This window comes from Corapipo altera, unplaced genomic scaffold (assembly GCF_003945725.1).
Source record: "Corapipo altera isolate COAL_440 unplaced genomic scaffold, ASM394572v1 343, whole genome shotgun sequence".
In the NCBI taxonomy this organism is placed as follows: domain Eukaryota; kingdom Metazoa; phylum Chordata; class Aves; order Passeriformes; family Pipridae; genus Corapipo; species Corapipo altera.
The window spans coordinates 4,709,621-4,736,318 of NW_020884913.1; the positions used below are offsets into that span (position 1 = coordinate 4,709,621).

The 26,698-nt window shown below is 38.4% G+C and overlaps 1 protein-coding gene across 7 annotated transcripts in view; it reads left to right on the top strand.

Annotated features, from left to right (window-relative positions):
* Positions 1–26,698, top strand: part of MBTD1 (mbt domain containing 1) — a 35,312-nt gene that overhangs the window by 2,088 nt on the left and 6,526 nt on the right. For 3 of the 7 annotated variants that reach the window (XM_027654619.1, XM_027654618.1, XM_027654620.1), the window contains 14 exons: positions 5,415–5,616; positions 6,762–6,901; positions 7,976–8,090; positions 8,179–8,264; positions 13,738–13,855; positions 14,500–14,634; positions 15,093–15,181; positions 16,492–16,726; positions 17,082–17,137; positions 17,421–17,525; positions 18,341–18,488; positions 21,002–21,084; positions 21,427–21,661; positions 22,314–22,391. In XM_027654619.1, coding sequence (XP_027510420.1) covers positions 5,463–5,616; positions 6,762–6,901; positions 7,976–8,090; positions 8,179–8,264; positions 13,738–13,855; positions 14,500–14,634; positions 15,093–15,181; positions 16,492–16,726; positions 17,082–17,137; positions 17,421–17,525; positions 18,341–18,488; positions 21,002–21,084; positions 21,427–21,661; positions 22,314–22,391 — 1,777 coding nt within the window. In that variant the 5' untranslated portion in view covers positions 5,415–5,462. The remainder of the gene's footprint in view (positions 1–5,414; positions 5,617–6,761; positions 6,902–7,975; positions 8,091–8,178; positions 8,265–13,737; positions 13,856–14,499; positions 14,635–15,092; positions 15,182–16,491; positions 16,727–17,081; positions 17,138–17,420; positions 17,526–18,340; positions 18,489–21,001; positions 21,085–21,426; positions 21,662–22,313; positions 22,392–26,698) is intronic. The other 4 variants (XM_027654622.1, XM_027654621.1, XM_027654623.1 and 1 more) reach the window with 4 other exon arrangements.

The window sequence follows — 26,698 nt, forward strand, 5'->3', positions numbered from 1 at the left end:
TGTTTTAAATGAAAGCTGAAAGTGTGTTTTCTTTAAATTGGTACCATGTTTGAATTTTCTATTTTTTGTCATGTGCTGAGGCACAATTAGGCTTCAGTTCCACAGGGACAAGCTGGGATTCTACTGTTAATTATTTTGGCCAGCTTACATTCAGAAGAGTTGTAATAAATTAGTTCCATCGTCTCGTTTCTTTAATGCCAGCATCCAAAACTGAGCTTATAGCATAAAACATCAATAGACTTTTGGAAACAGAAGCCGTGCATCAATTTTAAGACTAGCTTGGAAATACACTTGGATCTGTTAAGGATATGTGATTAAAGTGATTCTGTCTTATCACAGCCCCTTGGCTTGAAGGTTGTGGTGACCTCAGTGTTGACCTTGGCCTCAGATACCATCTGTCCATAGTTCTGTCATGTTTTGGGGGGTTGGAGCTGAATGTAGGAAGTGATCCCTCTGTTGAGGTGCTGGTGGGCCTTCCTTAAGCTACAGCTCTTGTACTCAAAGCTCCAAATTGCTGCCATTCTGAATTCGTGCCCCAGCTTGATTCAATAGTAACAACAACCATTTGGAGCGGTTTGAAACCTTTCTGTGGCTGTTGGGGATCATCCTCCCCTGGCCAGGTACACTTGCCTGGGGGCAAGAGGTTTGGTTACATAATAACTGGGTATTTTTGTTGCAAGTTTTCACCCTCAAAATGCTTTCTCATAAATGTTGCCAATAGTTGAGCAAATAGTCTTCATCAAGTCACTAAAGCCATTCCCTGAGTAAGTGTTTGATGTCTAATTAACGTTAAATAGTTTTATTTTGTGTTTTGGCCACGCATTGTTTACCCTTTGTGACAAGTTTTTTATGCTGTAAGAGTAGTTCTTGTACTCAGAGAACATATGCTATAATGTGCTGATCAAATTTAATGTGTGTATATATATATATTTAAAGAGTATGTGTTAAGAGAGTGAGAAACTAGTTATTTTCATTTTTGTTTAGAGTTGCCTTCCTGCTTTCAGGGAAACCGGTTTCCTTAACTATATTCTTTTTATCATACCATTTGCCTTATGTAATGGTTAATTAAGAGTATTTCTTAAAAATACTCTGTTGCCAAGTATTCACAGGGAGGAGAGGAAGAACAGGAAAATGGGAAGTTGGGCAGAATAAGAAAGCAGTTCTTAAGAGCTCCTTTCTCCACCCCTCCCTTCAATAAAGAAAAGAATGCAAGAAACCCCCAGAGCAAATAGTCCTGCTCACCCCAGGTTTGATGTTGCTCTGACTGAAACCCTTCCCTGTTGAGGAACCAGTAATCTTATTAGGAAAATCAGCCTTAGCCGGGGTGCTTCAAAGTTTGGCTTGTTCTTTTCTTTGTGAGTTGCTTCTGCTTAATGTACAGCTCGACTCTATTAGTGGTGGAGTCTCTCCAGCTGCTCCTCTTTTGGCATTAACCCACCACAAGGTTCTGTTTTATAGCAAGCCAGGCTCCTGCTCCCAGCAGTTCCTGTGGATAGGCAGGAATATGTTCCCACATTTGTTTGAAGGTGAACAACACTGATTCGATTCTGCTTTGAGGAAAAGAAACCTCCTCAGCCTGATTTTTAGTCCTAAGTCCAGTTTTGAAGAGTAAGAAACTGGTTTGTTGTTGGTTTTGGGTGGTTTTTGTTTGCTTACCTGTGTTTTGCAGCTGCCACAGTGAGGTGCTGCTTCAGACACACAAGAACTCAGAATTTACTTGTCCTTCACGTGCCTAGAAATGACTTCCAGCATTGCTTGTTCCTTCACCTTCCCAGGGACTGAGATGAGGCCCCTTGGTCTGTCCTCCTTTTACCCCTTTTGAAGATAGGAGGGATAGCAAAGGAGCAGAGAATGTGTGCATGGGATAGATGGTTCCAAGTCCCTGGTGTCTGATGAAGTTCCCCACAGTGTGTTTAGAGACCACCAGCACTTCAGGAGCTGTCGGTGGTAGAGATTGAGGCCCTACAAAAGCAGGAAGGGGCAAATTTTATACTTAATGTTCAAAAGAGAAAGATGGAACCAGTCAGCAAGAACTCAGGAGGAATTGCAGGCTGCTGCTTTACCAAAGCAGCTGCTTTATCTTGGTTATAATTCTGTTTGAGGCATAAATTGTCCTTTCTTTTAAGGATGTGGTTTTGACCTTTGAATTCAGTTGATACCCCATCTCTTCTCAGTTTCAGGTGTCAGAGTTCCTATTCTTATGCAGGGTCCATCCAAGTTCTGCAGGAAGGGTTATAGAAGCTTCCACATGTTTTTCATTAATTTCTACAAATACTGTGTTTTAACATGGGTTAGACAGAACCTTGGTGGTGTTTATTATCAAAATAGAAATGTTTTGATATTCTCTAGGAAAATTCCAGCATAGGTATTTGCATATCATCTTCCCTAACTTCCACCTACTTTTATGCACAAAGTAATTGTTGGGTTTTTTTCCTGCAAACTCTACCTTTTCTAAGTCTCATGAAACATATTTTGAGTGCTTTCTGCAGAATTGCAATCCAGACAATAACTATAAATTAACATTAAGAATGTCCTACATAAATTATCTGGCACACATGGTCATTTTCTAGCAAAAACTTAGATAGAAATGTTTTACAATAAAGTACAGTATTATTTTTAAACAGTAAGCAAAGCTGCTTTTTTGAATTGCAAATCTGAGTTACAAAAATTTTGAATTGGAACAATTTGGCCAAATATTAAGAAAATGGAAAGGTGATGTGAGACTTGTTTTGGCAGTGTAGTTAAACTGAAATCTTGGTGATTGCTACTTAGGAACTTGTATAATGCTGAAGAATGATTTTTCTTAGTACAGGGCCCAACTTTCCATTTAGACAGAGAAAATGTTTTCCTTCTCATGTGTGGATTTTTTTGGCAAAGAGGGCTTAGCAGTAACATCGAGGTTCTAAATGGATGTGATGCAAAAGAAGAACAAAAAGAGCCAAATGCAGTTGTGGTGTCAGTGATTGTCATCTTGGCCCTGCCTTCAGCCTGTTTCTGGTCCTTCACCTCACCCCCAGCTTCCCAGCCCTTCTTCCCCGTTCCCTTGCAGTGGGAGCAGAGCTGGCTGTGGAGGGTCTCTGCTGTAGCATTTGGAGTTGGAGGGACTGGGAATGGGCTGCACTTTAATTCCCTGTGAGCTGAGAGAGCATTTCAGAGCTCTGCTAGCAAAGCCACTGCCCTGGGGGTGCGGGGTTCTCCAGCCTGGAATGGGAAGGGGGTGTCCCTGAGACTGCCTTGTACTGCAGCCTCAAATAAAGGGCTGAAGCCATAGAATTACCCTGATGTGGGATGAGGCCCTAATCTCCTGGTGAAATCAGATCAGCTGACTTGGGGAGGATGAGGGAATGAAGGAGGAGATCCTTCACTGTGCTCTGAAACACCACTAACATTGATCCATAAAACCTTCCAGGCATCCTGGTGTTCTGGTAGTGCTGTTGTGAATGGTTCATATGGAATTACATTTTATTAGCAGAGGCTGTGGTCAGGGGAACTTAAATATTGAGGGATATTCAGGAGTTCATGAAACCTTGAGGAAGAGGACTAGTTTTCATCTTCTGATCTGAAAATTCCTGGCAGCATTCACAGGATCCTGTATCCATGGCAACTTTGTGCTCAACTCCTGCCTTGAGCTGCACACACGTGCACTCACAAACAAGTCACTGGTGGTGCTTGTTGGTGGCTGGTGGCACAGGGGAGATGGGAGATGGGACAGGTGGCACTGCTGCCAGTGCAGGTCAGGGCTGGGCTTTGCCTGCCATGGCTCAGTGTTTCCTCTAATAATGCCCAGGAGTACCATGGCCAGTGCATCCAGGGAGTTGTCAGGTTATGCCCTACCCAAGGTTTTGATTGGTTTTAATATCAAATTGAGGGATATGTGCATAACTGACATCACACTGACTTTTTTTGGTTCTTTTGTTTTGTTTCAGAGCTGTTTAAGTGTGTTAAATGTGTTTGCCTTATTGCATAACTGGGTTTTGGGGGGAAATTATTTTTTAATAATTGAATGCTAACATTGGGTCAGTGTGGAAATCAGTTCTCCCTTTTAACTATTAGGAAATCCTTCCATAATAGGATTTATTCAGATTGCAAAGGAGAATAGAGAGTATTATAATAAAGGGATAGCATGGCAGAAAAAGGCTCGGATGAGATCCAACAATAAAGATGTTCAGCATATACTCTCTAGGAAAGGGATTTGGGGAATTACTGTGATGAAATCTTAAAGCTATGAACTCAAATGCAATTTAAGAAAGAAAAGCCCAATCACATATTATTTTTCTGTCTACATTGATTTTAAATAAAATTAACTCTTAGAAGAGAAAGAGGCAATGGCTTTCTTAATTTTTCTTGTTTTCTTGGCTGTACTTCATTCTCCTAACTTGTGCTTCTGTTGTAGAATTTTTCTGTTTTCTCTTTATCTGTTATTACCTTTCAAACTTAGTAGATACTATTAAGGATTATGGAAATACTTTGAAATTTTAAAAATATTTTTCTCAGCTTTGGAAGGGGAGCTCATGTAGCAGTAGCCTTGTTTCAGCAGAGCTGTGTAAGATATTAATAAAGTGAAAATCGTCACTATCAAAATGCATGTGTTGGATGTGCCTCAGAAAAAATATACCAATTAATCTATTTCTTCTTTAGTGTCTTTGGAAATTGCTTAACTGTCATGCATTCATCAAGAACTTATGTTTTTATCTGACTTTAGGTTTTTTGGTTATAGAAAAAACTATTATGTAACAAGTTTTTTGTATATGACAGTGGCAAATTAGTCACCTTTCTGTCTTTCAGCATTTGTACAGACCCCATTGCCATAGTAACTGAGCTCTTCATAACCGTTAATGTATTAATCCCCAGAACATCCCTGTGAGGTGCAGAGGTGTTCCTGCTCCACACGGGAGACACAGGGATTTATGGATAACCCCCCCAAGCCAATGAGAGCAGAGATCCCCTCATTCCTGTTCCTGTGGTATAAGTCCCCTCTTGGCTGAACTGCCTTTTCTCTGCCCAGCCTTCTCAAATGAACGAGTTTTACTGGGATTGGCTGTAGCCATCTGGAATGTGCTCATTTGCATATTAGATCCGTGTGGCTGTCAGTATTCAGCACATCAGGTTTAATGAACTCTGAAGATACTAAGGAAGAGAAATGTATGGATGGCTACTGTGTATTCTTAGTGGATTGGGAGATAGGTTTTTCTTCCTGTGTATCACAATACCAGAAGTTGGCCAGTTTAGATTATAACAGTGCTCATTTAATTGGCAGTGCATGGCTCACGTCTGTGCTGATAGAGCAGTTCCTTAAACATCTACTTTTAAAGACTGACCTTTGAAACACTTTAAGCTTGACTTTGAAACGTTTGCATTCAGAATGTCCTGCTGTTCTGTGGTGTTTTTGTTGTTTGGTTGTTTTTAATTTCTAGACAGAACATACTTCACGAGTGGAGAGGAAACGCCGAGACTCGTTCGGGATGTTTGACGGTTATGATAGTTGTAGTGAGGACACCAGCAGCAGCTCCAGTTCAGATGAGAGTGAGGAGGAGGTTGCTCCTTTGCCATCCAGTCTCCCAATTATCAAGAACAATGGGCAAGTTTATACTTATCCAGATGGCAAATCTGGCATGGGTAAGTAAGTGGTGCGTGAGTGATGTTTTTTTAGACTCTGCTGTGAGTTGTGAGGGTCCGGTCCCAAATATTGGTCCCAACTGAAAAGAGTCTAAAACAGCTGAAAGGGCTGGGGTTTGTTAGTTTTGGGAGGAGAGGAATCATTTGGGTTTTGCTAGATTGAAATAAGATAGGTTTTGAATCCTGTTGACTGGAAAGAAATAGTATGGGAACGTCTGACCTCCCATCAAATGTGTACTGTGTATATCTGCACACGCATGTGTATGTTCTCATGTGTAGTGTTTTTATTCTTTGAGCTTTGAGGAAAGTCAGTGTGTTCTCTCTATGCCAGGGCATGCCTTATCTCTGCCCTTTATGTTGTATATACAATATATTAAATATATTTCTTCCTATAGCAGGAAAACTTCATTGCTGCTACTGTATAAAGCCTGTCAGAGTATACCTGTACCCTCCTCACTAGCTGTGAGTTAGAGTATACCGGGAAAATAAATTTAAAGGAGAGGTTTCTTTTATTACTGGGGAAAAATATTTTATCCAAAATCATCACTGATTAGTAGAGCTCTCTAGATTAGTAGAATTTTGGTGTTGTCTCACTGGCATGAGTTGGTTTCAGTCTTACTCATCATGGAACAACTTGGTGGGCCACAGCTGTCCACCTCTGAAGCATGTGATTCCAGCCAGAAGGGAGCATTGGTGGGCTGGGGTACTTTGAATATACTAATTTGTGAATCAGAAAAGAGATCTGGTTTTATTTCATGTTGGACATATTAAATATTTAGAGGAAATGAGGCTTGACAGGCCCAGATTCAAAGCAGATGTTTCCTTGAGAACCACGAAAACACAGAAAGCTGCGTTAGCTGATTTAGCTGGGCCAGTCACTCCTATCAGGGGTAAAATTAATAGGGAGCAGAAGGGAGGCACCATTTCACCAGTGAACCTGAGGTTCTTGTTGTTTCACTGACAAAAATGGTGGTAATTTAAGTTTTAAATTCTTTTTCTGTGCAATTCCCTTCGGGACCAAACCCTCAGAAACTGTTCAGTTGTGTCACCACCGGGACCTTCATTCTGTTGTTGCCTTTGCTCTGAATTTTTACTGAGGTTTTTTAGTTACACTCTTAACACTGGTGTTTTTCTCTCCTGATCAGCCACATGTGAGATGTGTGGGATGGTTGGTGTCCGTGACGCTTTTTACTCTAAAACAAAGCGCTTCTGCAGCGTGTCCTGCTCCAGAAGCTACTCCTCCAACTCCAAGAAGGCCAGCATTCTGGCCAGGCTTCAGGTAGCGGTACAGACCCCGTTTTCTTTACATCCTTACTGTAGTCTGTGCTTGTGAAACGTGTGTGTTTGTAGAGCTTGCTGCATGTTTGAAGATAAGTTTCCTAAATGGTGAAAATTTCCACGAAAGTTAAAGCCACAGTTTTAAGCTTCAGCTGCGTGGGTAATGAGCAAATCACTTTGCTCAGCAGTGTTGTTTGGTGAAAATTGTCATTATCAAAATTAATTAAAAAAGTATCGAGAATAGTCACTCTTTAATTCATTTCTCCTGGAGTAGCTCTTCTGCAAGAGAAAGTTCAGAAGAAAACTTCAGTCTGCATATGTAGTGCCTTGGAATTCCATGCATCTCATACCCAAATGGAACAGGCTCCCCAGAGAAGTCATCACAGCACCAAGCCTGATAGAGTTCAAGAGGTGTTTAGACAACAGTCTGGGGCACATGGTGTGACTCTTGGGGATGGTCCTGTGCAGGGCCAGGAGTTGGACTCCATGATCCTTAGGGGTCCCTTCCAACTCAGCTTATTCTGTGATTCTGTGAAAATACTTTCTTGCTTCAGAGAACATAAAGGGATTTTTTTTTAGCATTGTGTTTCAGTTTTAAGGGATTTCTTAACTATATAGATCTGCAAAATCTATTGTCTGTTCACTTAAATATTAATCAAATAATCATCAAGGCATATTTGTAACATGCAAGAAAAGATACAGAAATGTCAAGAAGTATCATTGTATCCTATCTCAATTCATTGCAACAAATGCCAAGAAATTACATTGGTATAAATTAGATTAAAAGTTCTTCCTTTTGACCTGATTTTAAAAGATATCTTTTTTTCAGGTAAACAGCAATGAATCTATAAAGCTGTTCAAGTTGGAATACTAGTACAAAAGTCATCTTTTGGACATTCTTTGCTACTGGTTTTTAAATCTATTTTATATTACGTGTAGTTTTGTGTTACTTAGTCAGCTTCTATTCTGTGGTGTTCTGATTTTTAGTTAAATCTACCAGAGCTGTGCTACAGACCTGTGGAAATTTCCTGATGGGAGTTTAGAAAGATGATATTTACTTAGCTTTTTTTTGTTGTTTTAGGGTAAACCTCCAACAAAGAAGGCTAAAGTTCTACAAAAACAGCCCTTGGTGGCTAAATTAGCAGCATATGCTCAGTACCAGGCAACTCTACAAAACCAGGCAAAGACGAAAGCAGGTAACAGCAAATAAACAGAGCTGAGGCAAAAATAATAAAAGATTTGTGACTCATTAGCAGCTTCCTAAATAAAATAACTTTCTCTTAGCAGCTGTCCCCGTGGAAGGTTTCAGCTGGGGTAACTACATCAATAGCAATAGCTTTACAGCAGCTCCTGTTACCTGCTTTAAACACGTGAGTATTTCTCAGTATGTGCTTTCCTCGTGTGTGTGGCATGAGAGAGTGAGTCCATGGGAATCCTTGGATTCATTTTTGCAAAACGTTCACATCCAAATCTGTTTTGTGATCTTGGAGACCTATCTTATAAACTGTGTTAGTGTGACTGTTTTCTAGATAAATATATTTTTATCTGCCCTTTAAAACCGTTCTGAACCCTGTTAATTACTTTCATCATATATACTCTCATAAACAAAAAGTAAAAGGAGGGCTCTTAAACACTTGTGGAGTTACTTTTCTCACATTCAGGGCACAAAGTCATCCAATGTACTGCAGAGTAACAAACCAACCAAGTCATGCTATACTAGAAAAAGTTACAAAAGGCTTTTTAGATTAAGTCAGGACTGCTCCATTGTGTGGACTGATCTTTTGGTTACATATTTAGATTTGGGATTTTTTTTTCTTAGTTTTTAGTCAGATTCTTGCTGTCACTTGTGCTTCCAGATAGTGTAGAAATACAAGAAAATGAAGGCTTTTTAGAAATGTGAAATTAAAAAGGTTGTTCTTCTTTGTATTAGAGTTCTAGCAATTCCAAACAAAAAGACATTCTGCAATGACTGAGGAAATTAGGGGATGAGGAAAATATTTAGCACCATCTGTCTTTAATGTGTTTGTTGAATTCCAGTAATTAGCCCTTGTTTAAAATATTGTCAGTACTTTCTGTCTTTTAAGTAAAAACTTTCTGACAGAAAATGTTTTCTCAGCATTTTTTTTTTTTTATTTGGGAAGTTGAAGTGTTCCAACTTACAAAATTTTTGTCTTGCTCAAAATTATATGATGAAAGCTGCAATCAAAACAAACATTTTGTTTCATAGAAGTTGTCCATGAGAGAAGAGAGAGACATATTTTCTGTCCAGCTCTGGAATTCATGCTGAGCCCTGTCAGCTCATAAATCAGTAGGAGTTGAGGGCTCCTGGCAGTTGGCACTTTGTGAATAGCACCCTTTATGCTCAGAGGCCTTAACTATTGCCCAGAACAGAGCCTTGCCTTAGTATAACTTTGGGAATTTGTATCAAATTCCAAGTGCTCAAGTCAGCATGTTTGCATTTTGCTTCCACAGTTATGTACATGTTGAAGTGATTTCATAAGTCCATGTCCGTTGATAACGTGGCCTCTGCTTGTGGCACCTTCAGTAGCTACCATAGTCAGGTCACTTGTAAATTATGCTGCAACATTCTATATTAAAAGGAGTTTTATCTCCATTTCTTACTGCTTCCTTCATGAAGCTGAATGATGAAATAATAACATAAACCAATACCACACTAATGTTCACGTTTTACCTTGAAAGCTTTCACAAACTTCGTGGTGCCAGTGCCACTAAACCTGCTGGTTCTTTTTCTGTCCCCATTTTCCTTTTTTATACAAGTAAAATGCAAATCCTACAATTTGCTTTGGAGATTTCCACTTCTCTGGTGGACATGAGTTAGCGTTACAAGGCTGTGATTTGCATTTAACTTTACTGTAATTATTTCTTTGAAAAATAACAGCCAGAATCTGTTAGTGTTCTCTTGGTAGGTCCTTCTCTCTGTCCCACTTTACACTGATAGTTAAACAATATTCTTTTTGTCTCTCTGGAAAGATTATTGCTGTTTTCTGTTTACTGTTGCTCTGATTTGTAAAAGTTTGTACTGCTTGTTTGTTTACCATCCATATTATGGACTCCATGCACATGTTGTGTGTATGTGATGGAATATAAAAGCTTATTCTGTTCAAAACCAGAGATTCCAGTTGACAGTTAAATCATGACATATCTACCCTTAAATTTGTTATTCAATAAAATATATTGAATTTACTGGTTATACTGGTGTATCTGTATGAATATATGATAGGGAACAATATTAAAGACAATTTAGGAGAATTATGAGCTGTGAGATTGGGCTTATTGATTATTTTTTTTCATAACCTGGCACACTTCAGTATCTCAGCTCTGATGTAGATTTCCCATTGATGTTTTGGTTTGTTTGTTTCTTTTTCATGGGGGATTGTTTCCTCTTCAATTTAGAACAGTTACAATTTAGAATTCAAACATTTATATCTTGGAAGTTCCCTCTAGCTCTTTCTCTTTATGAGAAGAATTAATTTCAAAGTATTTTGATGTGGGGTTTGTGATTCCCTGTTACCTTTATTCCAGACATCAGTGTTGAGTAACACTAATGAAATGCAGTAGCAATAATATGACCATGCCAACCTCATAATTCAGTAAGCTGAAGTAGAGAGCTGCTTTGGTTTGTCGTGTAGGAAACCTGTGACAAAGCCACAATTGCCATTTGTGCACCTTGCAGCTGCTTTTTTAGTCAAATTACCTTAATCAGTCACTTAGCAGTAGCTGATGGAAGGAGAAAAACTCTTTAATATTTTTAACATTGTGTTATAGCTTAGTCACGTGTTACAAGCTCATTGCTGACCTGCATTCCAGCTTCTTTCTCCTCTAAACATTTTTTACCTTTTTCTGTATTTGCTTTTATTAGCTCAAACTATTCCTAGAACTGAAGCAAATACAGTGCTTTGAGTTCTTTCTCAGTACTACTTAATGCACAATTAAGAGTAATTAATTTTTCCACTCTGTTGCTAGTGAGATGCACATTTCCTGGAGTTCTTTCTTCCAGGTGAATTTTATTCTGAGCCAAAAGATTTTCATTCTCTTGGTTTCTCGTGTTATTCAAATAAATCCAGTTTAAGGGAGCATTTCCAGGATGTTGCACTGGGTGGCAGTGCTTTGCTTTGAACTTTGTGTTTTAAGCCCTTTTGTACATTGTCTCCTCTGGCATTACCTGTTGTTGGGGTACTGCTCACACACGAGGTTTCAGCATTCCTTGCACTTCAGGAACTGGTAGCATCACTTTAAATTAAATCAAGATTTTAGTGGCAAAATCTGAAATCATGGCAATGTTGGTGCCATCCATAACCTTTAGAAGCCACTTATTTAACCCAGGAGATCTTTGCTCAGCTGGGCATGTGGGGATACTTGGCCTTTAGGTGCTCCTGTCCAACAGGCCCTCCCTGACTGCACCTTACCTTGCAGAGAAGGCATCTGCTGCTCACAGAGAGGCCCTCCCAGGTCATCTCCTGGAGCAGGAAGCCATGAACCACATCTTCCTTGTCTGGGAGTGACATGAAGTGGATCTCTTCGTCATGAGTCTGAAAGGTAAATTTGTTCTTACCTGTAAATGATGGTTCTGCTAGTTCACACTATGCCAATCCAGACTGCAGAGTCACCTTCCAGCCAGCAGAAAAATAAGAGTTAACACTTCCATAGTGCTTTTTGAGTTTGGAAAGCACTGTGCAAACCTTGATTGATTAATGAGGCAGAGGAGAGATGAAGGCAGATGGCTGTCACAGCCCTGGTTTATCCAGTCTTCCTGCCTTAAGAACATTCATAATGAGTGAAAAAAGCCAAGATGGTGCAGTGTGTAAACCATCCCTCAGGACAGTAATGTTGTCTGGCATTTCAGTAGTGATGCTGCACAGGATGGCTTCCTTCTTCACAAGGCTGAGCCATATGGATTGGTGTAGGAGAACTAGCAGAACCAATATTTTCACAGACAAGGACAAATTTAACTTTCTGCTATTTCCCTCTATACCAATCCACGTTCTAGAAATAAAAATTTGTCACATTCCCATTATGGGTTGATGTCAGGAGAAGTGTTCTGATATACTTCTCTCTCTGAATCAACTGAATAGATGAGCAGGCAGTAAAATATATTTCAATTGACTGCAGCTGGATTATGAAATTATTCAGCACTGCTATTTTTGATTGTTTGGCTTCATCTGTGTCTCTGTACAAGGCAACAAAATTTGCTAAAATGTGCAGTTTGAGAAGTTTATTTCCCCAATTGAATTCAAAAACCTACGTGTCAACTTAGAGATGATAGTGAATATGGGATTCATAGTGATTAAGAAGTTGTATCTGCATATTTTGTGTGTGAAAATAAGCCATCATCTTCTGAGTTGGATATTTCTCTCTTTCTGCCAGTTGGCAGAAGAGCTCTGTGGTCCAGACTGGTGTAGATGGGACATAGCAGAACATGAAGAGACCAGGCTTCAAGACTAAAAACTGGCATTCTTGCAACAACTTACCTTTCCTTTAATAGTTAAAATTAGTTTAAGTTTTGCATGCCTAGCCTCAATACTAGTAATGGATTTCCCTTATAACTTTAGCTTTTAGTGCTGCTAGTTGCTATTTCTGAGTGCCAGCAAAATTCCAATACTGTGATTTCCAATCATTCAGGATTAAGCCAGATTTCTTCACCTGTGGCTCTCAGCAAAAATTCTGTGCAGTTGGAGGCTATTCCCACAGAGTGGTCAAGTTCTCTGGGTTTGCAAAGAGCTTTGTAAATGACACACGGTGTAGAACATTCTACTCACTGTCTGCAGAGCCAGAGCATCCCTTCAGTTGTCCCTGTAATAGCTGGATAATCTTTGAACTGATAACAATTTATTTTTCTGAGAACACCTTAGAATTTAAATGACTCTTGTTCTAAAATACCCCAGATGTGAATCTTTCTATTGGTGGTCTCAAGTTTAATGCAGGCTGAGTCATTTTTGATCTTGTTACCAATAAAACTTCAGTTGAGTAACTGTTAAGGTTTTAGATTCTTCAGCACTGTGCATTTCTGATATCTCTGCAATACCATTTTCAGTTGTCTTTTCATGATGCCCTGTTCAACAAAACATTCTTCTTGAGATAGCAAACTAAATGTAATTTCTATCACCGGTTTCTACAAATCCTTAGCAGTTGATCAAGCTTGTCTGTCTTTGTTACTAACACATTTCTCACACAGGACTGTGAGGGGTCTTGCTGTGTGTTTCCTTCTGGTGTTCATTAAAAAGGTGCCACTCAGAACCTTCTGTTCTTTCTGTTTGCTTGATGGAGTGATCACTTGCAGGTGATGACGTGAAAGCCTGTTCCTCTGAGAGGATGTGAGCCAGTGGGTGATAAACCCCACCATGATAAATCATGAGAATAGACCCAAGAAATAACTTCTAGGCATTTTTTTCAACCACAGTTCTGATTTACAGAATTTAAAGATTTTGGTGTCTGTGCTATAGGTATGAATTTAAAGTAACGTAATTTTTTTGCAAGTGGAACAGCAGAGGAATTTTACCATTCTCAGTGAAACTGGTAGTTTGTACCTCGTTGAAACATAGTAGAATAAAGCTGACTTATATGTACAATTCGTGCTTGTGCTTAACAGATGTTTAAACTTGGAATTGTATAGGGTTTTTTCAATAAATACACTGTGATAATTGGATACAATTACAATATTATACATTAGCTTCAAATCAAAACCAAAGTAGGTTCTCATAGAAAGAGTGTTTTCTAAAGATATGTTTTGTCTTTTTAAGTTGCTCATAAAACACTGCTATAACAAGAAATAATAATTTTCATGTGGTGAACTGGTGACTTTTTAACCCCAACCTTAAATGACAGGCACCTATGGGGACGTGCTGGGGTGATATTGCAGAAGGAGTGCGAGTGGAGGTTCCAAACACTGACTGCAGCCTACCTACCAAAGTCTTCTGGATAGCTGGAATTGTGAAATTAGCAGGTAAATACATTTTATTTGAAATTATTAAAATAATCAAAAGAACTGGGTGAAGGGAGCTAATAACTTGGTGATCACCTGGTTAGTGTAATGTTAACACTGGTCAGGTTGTCAGAGCTGTGTCAATAGGTTGTATATTGTAGTGCTGTCACTGTTACAGTGGCTGCAGTGATGCTTGAGAATTTCTGTTCTTGGTTTGGGTTTGGTTTTTTTTTTAATATTGCCTCAGAGCACAGTAAGATCAGTGCAGAGAAGGTAGGAGATTGTATAACAGCTGGCAAGTAACCTCGTTATACAAATCACTTGTCTTGGTAAAAAGTTTAAAATTCAAGGTCGCAGATCTAAGATATTAAAAAGGAGATATTGTGTGTAATTAATTTTGTCCTCCTACATGTAACTTCTAAAGGTTTACAGTTCAAGAATTTTAATTACAATTGACTTACATGATAGCACATGCACATTTATCAAAGTAATCCAGTTGTTTTTTAATCCCATGCAGAAATGTGCCATAGAAAAACATCCTATGAGAAGTTATAGTCTAGAAAACCAATGTAATATTCATCATGATTTGTCAAGAAATATTAATGCATACTTTATTGTCTTATTTAATTTGGGTATTTTTTTAAGTGGGATTGCTTTCTTTTCAGGCTACAATGCCCTGCTGAGATATGAAGGCTTTGAAAATGATTCAAGTCTTGACTTTTGGTGCAACGTTTGTGGGTCTGACATCCACCCAGTTGGTTGGTGTGCAACCAGTGGGAAGCCCCTAGTTCCTCCTCGAAGTATGTAAATAGTAGCCTTATTGATTGATACAAAAGTCTCTTTATTAAACTAAATTTGCTCATGGTCCAGATATCAAAGTATTCTTTTAACATAACTCCTTTGACAGTTATGAATAAATAATTTTAAGTTTTGGACTTGACTGATGTTGAAAGTGTTTCTTGGAGTAGCCCATCTGATGCAACTTAGGTTTTAGGATCAGGATGGAAGCAGTTCACTAATCAGTGATGGGAACATGCACTGATTTTATTGGTATTTTGTTAGTAAATTCTTTTCCCTGACCCATAAAATTAATCTTGGGTAGCGTTCATTCTCTAAAGAGGTTTTTTCTCATTATTGTCATCCAGGCCTTTTAACAATCATCTGGGATTTCTTCTTTACATATTCCAGACTCTAATACTGTCTCTAATGGACACAATTAAAAATCAGTGGCTTATTTTTTCCCCTTCATTTGCAACAGCCATCCAACACAAATACACAAACTGGAAAGCTTTTCTAGTGAAACGACTTACTGGTGCCAAAACACTTCCTCCTGACTTTTCTCAGAAGGTAAGGCTGATGCAATATCAATGATGTTCTATAAAAGAAATTACAGCACAGTTGTGAAGAACTGAAATATTTTACAATGGCACATTAGCTCTTCTTATAATAAAGGTGATACAGTAGTTTCTTCCCTTAGATACGGTTTTCCTTGGAATCTCTTCTCCAGTTATGTCCACACTTGTCAGTATGTGTTTGGAAAACTGTTTTCTCTAGAAAAAAATAGTTTTCTTTAAAAACTAGTTAGTCTACTTTAATTTTAAAATACCACGTTCTAAAAAAACCACAGAAAACCCAGAAATGCTCAAGAGCTACCCTGTGATGTGTAAGAAAAATGAAAGCTTTTTTCTGATTCAGGAATGATTTCTATCATGCACTATTTCAAGAAACTAAACAAAATGTGATAATATAGCATGGATCTAGATGCAATGAAGTACATACTTTTAAATGTTAATATTTTTCACCTGCTCTGGACTGGTTTTTTTTCTGGTTTTCAGTCATCTTCAACTGTAGCAGCTGCTGTATAGTGTGCTGTATGTTTACTTACTAATCTTGTGAGATGATGATGCATATAGTTCTTAATAGGAATATGAGACTTAATTTGTTGGTTTACAGTGCATCTAATGTTTAAAAAATAAACACACAGAAAACCTTGCTGCAGTTGTTAATATTTATTTAGAAATTGGCTCAGTTAGAAGCCAGATTAATTTGGCATGATCTCAATACTTTGGGGAGTTCATAATGAAAATGACAGGTGACTGATACTGATTTTTAACACAATCTATTGTCACAAAGCAGGTTAACATCTGTTTCCATTCTCTTTGTTTCTTTTTGCTACGTTATGAAGAAATATATGAGCAACCAGCTTTAATTACGTTGAAGATTTGTTTTCCATGCCTTTTATAATGAAGTATTTTAATCTCATTTTTAAAATGCTTTATTTTGAGTGGATGACCAAGCAAGAAAAAAAATCTTGAGGTGTTTATTGTTAAAATTGTGTCTCAAGGGAACTTGATCCATTGTTATCAACTGAACAAACTTCCATTATGTCAATGGAAAATTCATGTAACCTATGTGAGAATTATATTAGGGGTTGAACTGGATACAATTAAAACATAGTAGGACCTGTTTCCTGAAACATTTCATTGCTCCCCACGTACAATGAAATAGAAGAGAAATAATCTGTGTTGTTTCTGCAGGTTGATTAACAAGTATTTGAATTAAATGACAAGTGCATCAATACTGTGCTTTAATAGGCAGATGAATATGGAAAACCAGGGTATATTCTTACAGAATGTTCTTTTTTCTGTCACTTTAAGGTGTCTGAGAGTATGCAGTACCCCTTCAAAACTTCCATGAGAGTAGAAGTTGTTGACAAAACACACCTTTGCCGAACAAGGGTGGCAGTGGTTGAGAGTGTCATTGGGGGCAGGCTGAGGTTGGTGTATGAAGAAAGTGAAGACAAAACTGATGATTTCTGGTGCCATATGTACAGTCCACTCATCCATCACATTGGCTGGTCTCGAAGCATAGGACACAGATTCAAAAGATCTGGTAAGGTTGTTGTGTTTTGAGATGTTTCACGGTGTTGGCTGCAAAAAGTCTGACTCTAGCAGTTCTGTCACTTCCTACAACTAATGAAACTAGCTTGAATAATAATATTTAAAAATGTGTATAATGTGGCTCAGGGGTTTAACCAGTTATATTACATTCAGGAGCTTAAGTTAAAATTATAATTAGTGCATTACACAACATTGGAAAAGTCAAAGTAACTTATAGGTTGATTTGTAATACAGCAATATCTAGAAGATTCAATGATAAATAGTGGTTGACAAACTGTTAGCATACATACTGTTTGCTCTGTTAGCAAGACTTCTGAATAACATTATAATACTGATATTTCTTTTAGATATTACAAAGAAACAGGATGGACATTTTGATGCACCCTCACACTTATTTATGAAGGTGAGTTTGGTAGCAAGAACACTGTTTGCTCAGAGTTGATTGAGGACCTTTAGTTCCTGTTGTGTGTAGATCAAAAAAAATAAAAAAAGACCTAAAATTCTGCTATGCCCTGGAAATGTGCCCAGCAGAAGTATTTCTGCTTTTATTACCCAATTTGACCTCCTTGACATAAGCAGAGATGATAGAACAGGTATTTCAGTCTGTTGCTTTGGCAGTGTGGGATTATGTTTTGTTCCAGACTCATTGAATTCTTTGCTTCTGGTGCTGTTCTGTGATTCTTTAGGTAAAAGAGGTTGATGCAGCTGGAGAATGGTTTAAAGAAGGAATGAAATTGGAAGCTATAGACCCCTTAAACCTTTCAGCAATATGTGTGGCAACTATTAGAAAGGTAAGAAAACAAGTGTGGTTTTTGGTAGGCAGATAGGAATCTTTTTTTCACTTGCCTTTATTCAGTCTTGAAACAAAAAGCTTGAAACCAAAATCAGTGCAGTTTGTTCACACAGTGAATATTTATTTGATATGTCCATAAATTATATACAACTGCTGTGAAAAATGTACTCATGTAAATTTGTTTGACATTAATCCTTGGGAATTCAATTTTACCTTTAATTAGAATATGCTTGTGAGATTAATTTGCAGGACAATCTTCTGCTAATTATACCAAGTGTTTTGCAACTGTTCAGAACCAAACCTCATCTTGCTGACTTGCAGAAGTCTACAAAGACATTCTAAGGATGTCCTTGACTGAAAGGGAGGCAGTCCATGTGAGATCTGTTTTAAAAAAGAAAGAAAATATAAAAAGTAGCTTAGCAGAATTGTACAGCCTTACCAGTGAGGAGTGTGGTTATGATTTTGAGTCTTTTATCTTATTAATGGTGTTCTGAATATCCTTGCAAGCTCAAGAGTAGACTGAGTTATAAAGCTTTAGAAGTAGAGCTGGTGTTCCCAAGAAAAACTAGAGAACAGAAAAAGGAAATGTTCATCTCCTAACTTTGCAGTTATCAAAGGTACGTGTGACAGTCGTACACAATCCTCGAGACAGGTACGATTTGGGGGTTTTTTTGTTAAAACTGAATGTCCTTCTAAGTGTTCTTCCATTATTACTGAGTTCCTTTCACTCTTTTGAAACATGGCATGCTTGCTTTCTAGCCTGCTCACGCCGCTCAAGGTATTTATTGTCAAATTTTGTTTTTCTTTACAAAGGTGTTAGCAGATGGCTATCTTATGATTGGGATTGATGGCTCAGAAGCAGCAGATGGGTCTGATTGGTTTTGTTACCATGCCACTTCCCCTTCTATTTTCCCTGTTGGTTTCTGTGAAATTAACATGATTGAACTAACTCCACCCAGAGGTACATAAAGCCTTCTGACCACATTTATTTTGAATATTTCGCAGTGATATTGTATGTGCCATATGCTTTGTTATTTAACTCAGTCTACAAAATCTGTGTCGCTTTATAGGGCTTTCTCAAGTCTGAAACAAATACAAGAACGTTACTTCAAAGTAGTCTGAAGCAGAGATAACTAACTTTCATTTAGAAAAAGTCTAACTGAACGTCTGATTGATTCTCTGGCTGAAATAATTTGCTTTAGCTGCAAGAAATTGAGGATTCTTTAAGAATAGGAAGTATGGGAGTCATTAAAAGGGCTGTTTAAAACATGTCATTGCTTGGGAAGTCCTGGCCTCTGAAAGGATTAATGAACACTGTAAAGAATCTCAGGCTGATTAACAACAATACCAGTTAATTTTTGTGAAGACTAAACACAAACTTGAGCTTTGAGGAAGTACCATTAGGGCTGTGCACTCCCTTCTGTGAGGAAAGGCTGTGTGTCCACTGGCACATGTGCCTACAGAGGAAGGACTTTGCCTTCCTTTTCCCATTTTATTGTCTTGGTCTGACAATTGATAAAGAGGGTTGTAACCAGCTGTGTAACAGCAGATGACAGTTGCTTTCTATGGATTCCCCCCTCCCATCATTCTCATTCTTGCAGACTTCTACTTGTATTTATTGAACTGTTTTCCTGGGTAATAACTACAGAGACGATGTAATGCAACATGAAGAAAGTAATTTCATATCACTTTCATTGTTGTACAGTAATGACTCTGTCACCTTTGAGTAAGTGGGAAGTGCACAGATTTGGACAGATTTACTTTAATTTATTGCCTAGAAATTCATGGGCACCAGCACTCCTCCAAAAAAAATGTGGTGCAAGAGGACTTTTGTAATAGAAGTATTTGTGGGATGCTTGTATATCAATACATATCAATCAATTTAGAAATAAATACGTGGAACTGAAGAGACAGAATAGCAAAAAAACTTCCCTTCTGTGATGAGACTTGACCTCTTCACTCTTCAAACATTACTTAACAATAGTATGTGGATTTTGTTGTTAGCACATTTATGATACCTATGTGTTTCTTGTATCCTGCAGCTTTATCCTTTATCTACATGTATGTTTTCCCTGTCCCTGCAGTGTTTCATAACAGCCCTATGCCATCAGTGAGAGGAGATTATAAATCACACGTGCAATAATCTAAAAGTCATTTGAAAGAGGAATTAACAGCAGTAAAATACAGACCATAATGCGCATTAACATTTAAATAGCATCAAAGTGATCAAAGCTCCTTAGCTCTTATGAGAGGGGTATTTTGCTGTCCAAATTATGGGATGGAAAATGGACAGTTTCTTAATTCTGACTGTTCTGACAAAGCCCACGTGTACATGTCTCATGTGTGGTGAACAGTTAAAGGATTTAAATACAAATATATTGGTCTAGCAGAGGAATGTTGCATTGAGAAGAGGAGCATTAACATGCATAACTGATACATTATTACCCTTATTAATTGTTAGCTCTCCAGCTGCATCTGTTCATGCAGATATTCTATACCCAGTGTGAACACTCTTATCCAATTTGCATTTAGCATTGTGGGTAACTAAGTTGCTGTGAAATCTTTGGACTTTATAAGCTCGTTCCTTCCAAACATCTTCATCTCTTACTGAAATCAGTGGAAGATTAAGATGCTTAGACACTTTCAAGAGGGGGATTGAATTTTGGGCTGTGAATGCTGAGTGTGGCCCTGCAGTGCTGAGCTGGGATTCAGTGGGAGCTCTCTGCCCATACATAGGTGAGATGCAGATCCCCCGTCTCCCACACTCTTCCCACTGCACTGCCATCTTTTCAGGATGTCCATCACTACATATTACTAAAGAGAAACCTTCCAAGCTGCTATTGCTCCAACTAGAATTGAGAATTGTTGAGCTAAAGCAGTTGTAGAAGTTGCCCAAAGTAAAAAGTATTCCCGAGTGTTTTATGCACGTTCAGTAGAAGCTACATAGATTTGAGATATTGTTTTCTTCCCTTTATAATAGCTTTAAAAAAAAAAATCCTCTGATTTTCTGTATTATTATTTTTACCCTTACTTAACTTTTAAAATATCCATGTTTGTTCTTACTGTTATGTTCCTAATAATTCAAGTGGTTCAGTAGTGGAGCTCTTTCTCCACAGGAAAGACACTGGATGTGCTTAATTCAGTGATCTGTTCTGGGGCATTTATATGGGGCATTTGTACAGATCAAGAATCTACATGAACAAAAAGTTCCAGTATGAATCATTAATCTTAACATTAAATGATACCTTCTGTATTACCCAGAAGTTCATTCATCTTGTTTGTTGCAAATGGGCAACATCCAGGTGCCTGTTTGTCCCTTAGACCAAAGCTCAGAGAATGGAAGTTTCTGATGTTAATGTTTTACTTCTTTGTTGTCTTTTTAGCCATAACACAGTGCCAATGTGCTATTTTTGTTGTTATTCTTATGCACAAAGTTGGCAGTTGATGTATGAAGATGTTGTTTAAAATTCACAGGTTATGCAAAACTCCCTTTTAAATGGTTTGACTACCTCAGGGAAACTGATTCAATAGCAGCACCTGTAAAGCTCTTCAATAAGGTAATAAAATTACACATATTTCCATGTATAATTAGTAATTTGTAACATATAATTAGTATTTTCTTTAAATTTCTGCATCGTGCATGGGGTGGACCCGTTTCATTAAATACAATTTTGAAAAACTAAGACACAGAGACTCTTGGAAATAAGAATCATTTGAGTATATGGAGCTTGAGTATCTCCAAAATGTTAAATTAGTGCATGGTACTTGAAGTATCATCAATGGTATTTGGGGTTTTTCTGTATTAAGTTGACTGAAACTTTTGTTTCGACACTGTGCTTAAACTGTTAATTAACGTGTTTATTCACTGATGTTTGCCTTGCTTGTGTTTGCTTTTCCAGGAAGTTCCAAACCATGGGTTTCATGTTGGAATGAAGCTGGAGGCTGTTGATCTGATGGAGCCTCGCCTGGTGTGTGTGGCCACAGTGACCCGCATTATCCATCGGCTCCTGAGGATACACTTCGATGGCTGGGAAGATGAGTATGATCAGTGGGTGGATTGTGAGTCCCCAGACCTGTATCCCGTGGGATGGTGTCAGCTCACTGGGTACCAGCTCCAGCCTCCAGCACCACAGTGTAAGTTCCAGCTTTGTGGGTAATGGAAATTTCATGGATGCTGATTTTTCTACCCTCGTCCTTTGCAGTTTAACTCTTCGTGCGTAACAAAAATAGAAGAAATTCTTGCTAACGCTTGAAAGTTGTAATTCACAGTTCTAATCAGTCCCACCTTGACTTCCAAAGTACTTCTGAGTGTTTCTGTGGCTACTTACCATTTTTCAGTGCCAGATGTTTGTTTGATGCAGGGGAAAAACCCTGTTACTTGTCAGTTCTGGATGATACCAGTGAGAATTTATATTGCTTTAAGACTGCCAATATATCTGCTTTACCTACTGAATTTGGTGGAACTCAGCATGTGCAGAGCTGTTCATGTGCAGAAGCATTTATATGGGAAGGCTGTATTTTGTTTATTGCATCAAGACTTGTCCTATCAGGTCAAGTGATAATAATTGCTAACTGTATTCCAAGAACTGTTAGTTGGTTTAGTTGTTTAATGAGAGGGTAATAACAGTGTTAGTAGTTTTATGCAAATGGATTTCCACGATAAAGGTGTTCTGCCTTTGTTCAGTCACTAAGAAAAAATTCTGTAACTGTGTAGCAGCTTTGACACATTCTGAAGTGTTTTTTCCAAAATTCTGAACCTCAATTTTGAATTCTTAATTTTTTGCAGCATCAAGAGATAGCCAGTCAAGTTCATCCAAACAGAAGAAAAAAGCTAAATCGCAACAGTACAAAGGACATAAGAAAAGTGGGTGACAAAGCAGTGTTTGCACTTTTCCTGTTGTTTTAAAGTTTGTGGTCTCTCCCTGAGTCCCTGTTCTATTTGGAAATGTTTGTGTCTAAATAGGTGTTATGCTTAAAGGTGCAGTATGCCATAAAAGGAACTTTTTCATTGAGAATAACCATTTTTATAACTTGTGATAGGGTAGATGTTGCTAATAATAATAATAATAAATTGTAGGTGGACAACTGTTACAATATTTAACTCTTTTGGTTAAATAATAGACTGTGTAGTTGTACTGCCTTGTACAAAATACTCAGATATCAACACAGTTTGACCTCTGCTCTTTGTAACACAGGTGGGGGCATAAGAACCAAGTTAAGGGAATGAGAAAAAATTTAAATTATTGTCCAGCTGGTTCCTTTTTGAAACAAAAGAGTGACTTATTCACCAGAGTTTTTATATGAAGCATCTATATAAATAAAGCTTTTATATTATTACTTTCAGAAACAATAAACAGCATTGCTGGATGTGACTGTTCTTGTCACAGTAAAACATAATAAGGACATTTTTAAGAATTTGAAGTATTCAAGTTCTTTCCACAGAGACTGATTCCCTTTGAATCAAATTATATTGATTTATTTAGACTTGTTTCCAGAGTAGTTTTTTGTTGTGTAGAGCTAATGTGAGGAATTAGAGCCTCGTCTTCCTGGTAAATTTGTGAATGGATCTATTAAGGCCAATTGGAACCTTCTTCACTAGTCATTGGGAAAACAGCCTTTGCTTTGTTGATCTCAGGACATGAAAGGACATTGAGCAGTGAGTGCCACAGATAAAACAGGTGTCTGGGAAGTTCTTCAACCCTTGTTGGGTGCCTCAGTCATTGCACTGTTTCTCCTTTCTGCTGGTGGAGGAAATAACAGTTAAATCCAGATCCTTCTGAGAATCTTGCAGCAGTATTTTTTAAATAGAATTCAGGTACTGAAAAAACTCCTGGTTTGAGAATATCCAGGGAAAACTGGGAGTGCCATTACCTTAAGGTAGGGAAACATGGCTCTGTCATTAATTAGCTTTGTGTAGGATGTGGTTTTGAGTAATTCTGGACTGTCAGAGCAGATTTTGTTCAGCAAGGTATACTAGACCATCCTGCTCTTTACCTCATCCCTCTCCTTCCACCTAATACCTCTGAGAGTTTCCTCCCACCTCTTGGAGTAAGTGTGACACAAGCACTGGAAAGTGAACTCCTCTAGTGCCATAGGAAGGAGATTTATTCTAGTGGAATTTGTTCTTCATTTCTGACTAACCTGAAGTAAATATTGGCTGTGGAAGCAAGGGAGAGCTTCTGGTAGTTTGTTTATTCAATACTAAGAAATCCTCTTAATCATCAGAAGATGAGAGAACAAGGTCATGAGCAGTTCGAGTTGGCTGCCTCCTGCCTGGGGTTTTTCTAAGTAGGTTATGGCAATGAAAGTGCTGAGTCACAGGAAATAATACTAAAAAGTTGTCAACTGTAGCCTTTTCTTGTTCAGTACTTGTAAAGAAAAAAAATAGAATGTTATTTTGTAAAGGGTTTCAGTCATAAAACTGTATAACCCAGCAGTGGTGCTGTTGTGGTAACATGTCAGGTCACCACAGATGATTAATGAGAAACTGTGCATGTCCTAAATTAGATTATTTTTAGCAAAGAGGGGTTATTTCCACACACTTCTCATGTACTCACAAAACAGTCCAGGATGTCACCGAGTCATTCTGCTGTGTATGTGTAACGATGCAGATTTTTACAGCAGTGTGTCCCCTCCTTACTGAGAGCAGGGGGAGAGAGTAGCACGTGTTCAGTGGGAAGGGGAACTGATTGCATCGTGAATGTTTTGTGGATGCTTTTGGGAATACTTGGGAATCACTCCCAATTCTGTTTCCAGTAGTGTTTATTTCGGTGGGTAGGGTTTTGTACCCTGTGCCTGCTGCTCAGAAGGCTATGCAGGTGAATTCTTGAAGGGTAACTTGTGAGTTTGCTTAGCCAATTAATTAATAACAAGGGATGCAGTATCTCCTTGGATTGTCAGCTTTCTCATAGGTGTATATATCAGAATAAGGTTACTGAAATGATAATTTGACCTTGATATTTTAAAAGCCGGGGTTCTGTAGACACCTTTCTGCCTAATCAAGCTCTCTAAAAGGCTCGTCCTGAAGTTGTCTCATAAGAAGAATATTTAAGCATGGTGGTATCTTTAGCATATATATAATCTACTTACCTTTTCAGGGCTAGGCTTTTGTTTCTTGTTGTCTGACAAGACTGAAGCATAAGCAGCCATAGTTTTGATATAGCTGAAAGCAGTGATGTTGTGTTACAGAGCTTGCATCCCTGATATCACAGAGGAATTGCCTCAGGCACAGAATGGGAATATCTTAGTGATAAAGGAGGAACGTGATAATAATTTGTGTGGGAAATGCTTTTGCAACATTTTTTCACGAATGCAGTGTTTAATTATTCAAAGGCATTTTAGAAGTTACTTTTGCTACACATTTAAATGCTCGTTTGTGTTTGTAAGGCACTGTAAAAATGGGGAACACCATTTTAAGGGAATTAAGAGTATGTATTTTTACACTAGGGTTTTGGAGGTGATAAATTTTACTTGGAGAGGATTATTTCCCCAGAACCATCCTTCTGTCTTTTAGTCACAGACACTGAAACAGCTGCATTTTCAAATTGAGCCAAGATGTCTTTGAGTGCCCAGCCAGAACATTGGGTGTGACCATGCAGTGTAGCTGCAGCAGAAGCAGTTTACAGCATTTATATGTCATTGATAGAGTTTGAAATAAGTGGGTCATGCTGTTAAACAATGCCCTTGAAGTCCTACCAGTCCTCTAGGAATCAGGGACTAAAAAAAATGTGGCTGTTGAGAGCAATATTCCCAATAATAACTGAACAGTGCCACATACAGGCCCTTGTTTTCCAGAGTGGGTGAACATGAATCAGAGCCATTTCTCAGTCGAACAGTCAGAGTTACCTGATGCACTTTAACCCAAGCGTTTATTTTAGTTTGACTTGATGTTTAGAGAGGAAGATACGAGTTGGGAAGAAACCTGTCAGTTTGTCCAGCCCACCCATGGCAGGTGAGGTGCTGAGGAGCTTCTCTGGGGATGACGAGTTGACTCCTCCTCCATATCGAGCCTTTCCAGCACAGACAGCCCCGGAGGCCTTCCAGCCTCCCAGGACTAGCCAAGAGTTCAGTCCCAGCCTCCAAACAGGTAACTGGTCACAGCAATGTGTTGCTGCACAGGGAAACCATGCAGCCTGTCATGTGCTGACTCATCAAATCTTTTTTTGCCTAATTTTTTTTCCTTTAAATTTTAGTTGGTTTTGTTTTGGTTTTTTTTTTTCTCTGTTAGAGAGCTTCTCATTCTCACTGATGCACCATGTCACGGAATTAATCATAGGAAAGGGTTTAGAACAGAGCTCCTCCTTCATAGGAAGGAGGCTGCATTATTGTAGGATGCTGAGAATCACAGAATCCCAGAGGAGCTCTGCAGAGTTTTAAAATGCAAAAAATGCGCTCTGTAAAACTGAATGGTAATGTGGATTTGGGAAGAGTTGATGCAAGCAGGACATCAACATGGATTATCTTTGGCAGAGAAAGTACACAGTAATTAAGTGACTATAGACAGTAAATAAGGATTTTTACCTTTGTATCAGAAAAAGACAGGTACCTGTGAAAATGTCTTCAGAATGTAAGTGTTACTTGAAATTTTGTGGGTTACCAAGATGGAAAATATATTTTGAGCTGTGTAATTGTGCGTCTGTGTGAGGGAGCAGGGAAAAACTCTTAAAATTCATTTCTCAGTAAGAATGGGGAAGTAGCTTAAAATTTTGATCTCTTTTAAGGATAGCTTAATGTAAACAGTCTTCCATTATAGAAGTTCACTGCAAGGATTTAGTAGTTTTTTCTCTTCCCTTTTCTTAATATCTATGGCAACATGATGTAGCAGGTAAACAGATTATTGCTACCAAATATGTTACAGCAATAAAATCTGTCAGACAGAGTGGATGATACTCTCCCTGCCCAACAGTTGCCAGGTTGATAGATTTAGCTTCAGATTTGCTTGATGACTCCCTTAAACTTGCCTTAGTCTGTGTAGGCTGCTGTGTCAGCATTTTTCATTGCCAGTGGGGTACATCCAGAAAGGTTTCTCTTGTCCATGTGTTATCCATTAACAGACTGGGACACGGGAACCTACCTGCCACCTTTAGACTCTCAGGACAAATCTCTGCTCTCTTCTGCAAACCTTTCAGCACTTCTCAAGGACTCCTTTAGTTTCACTTCAGCTTTCTGCTG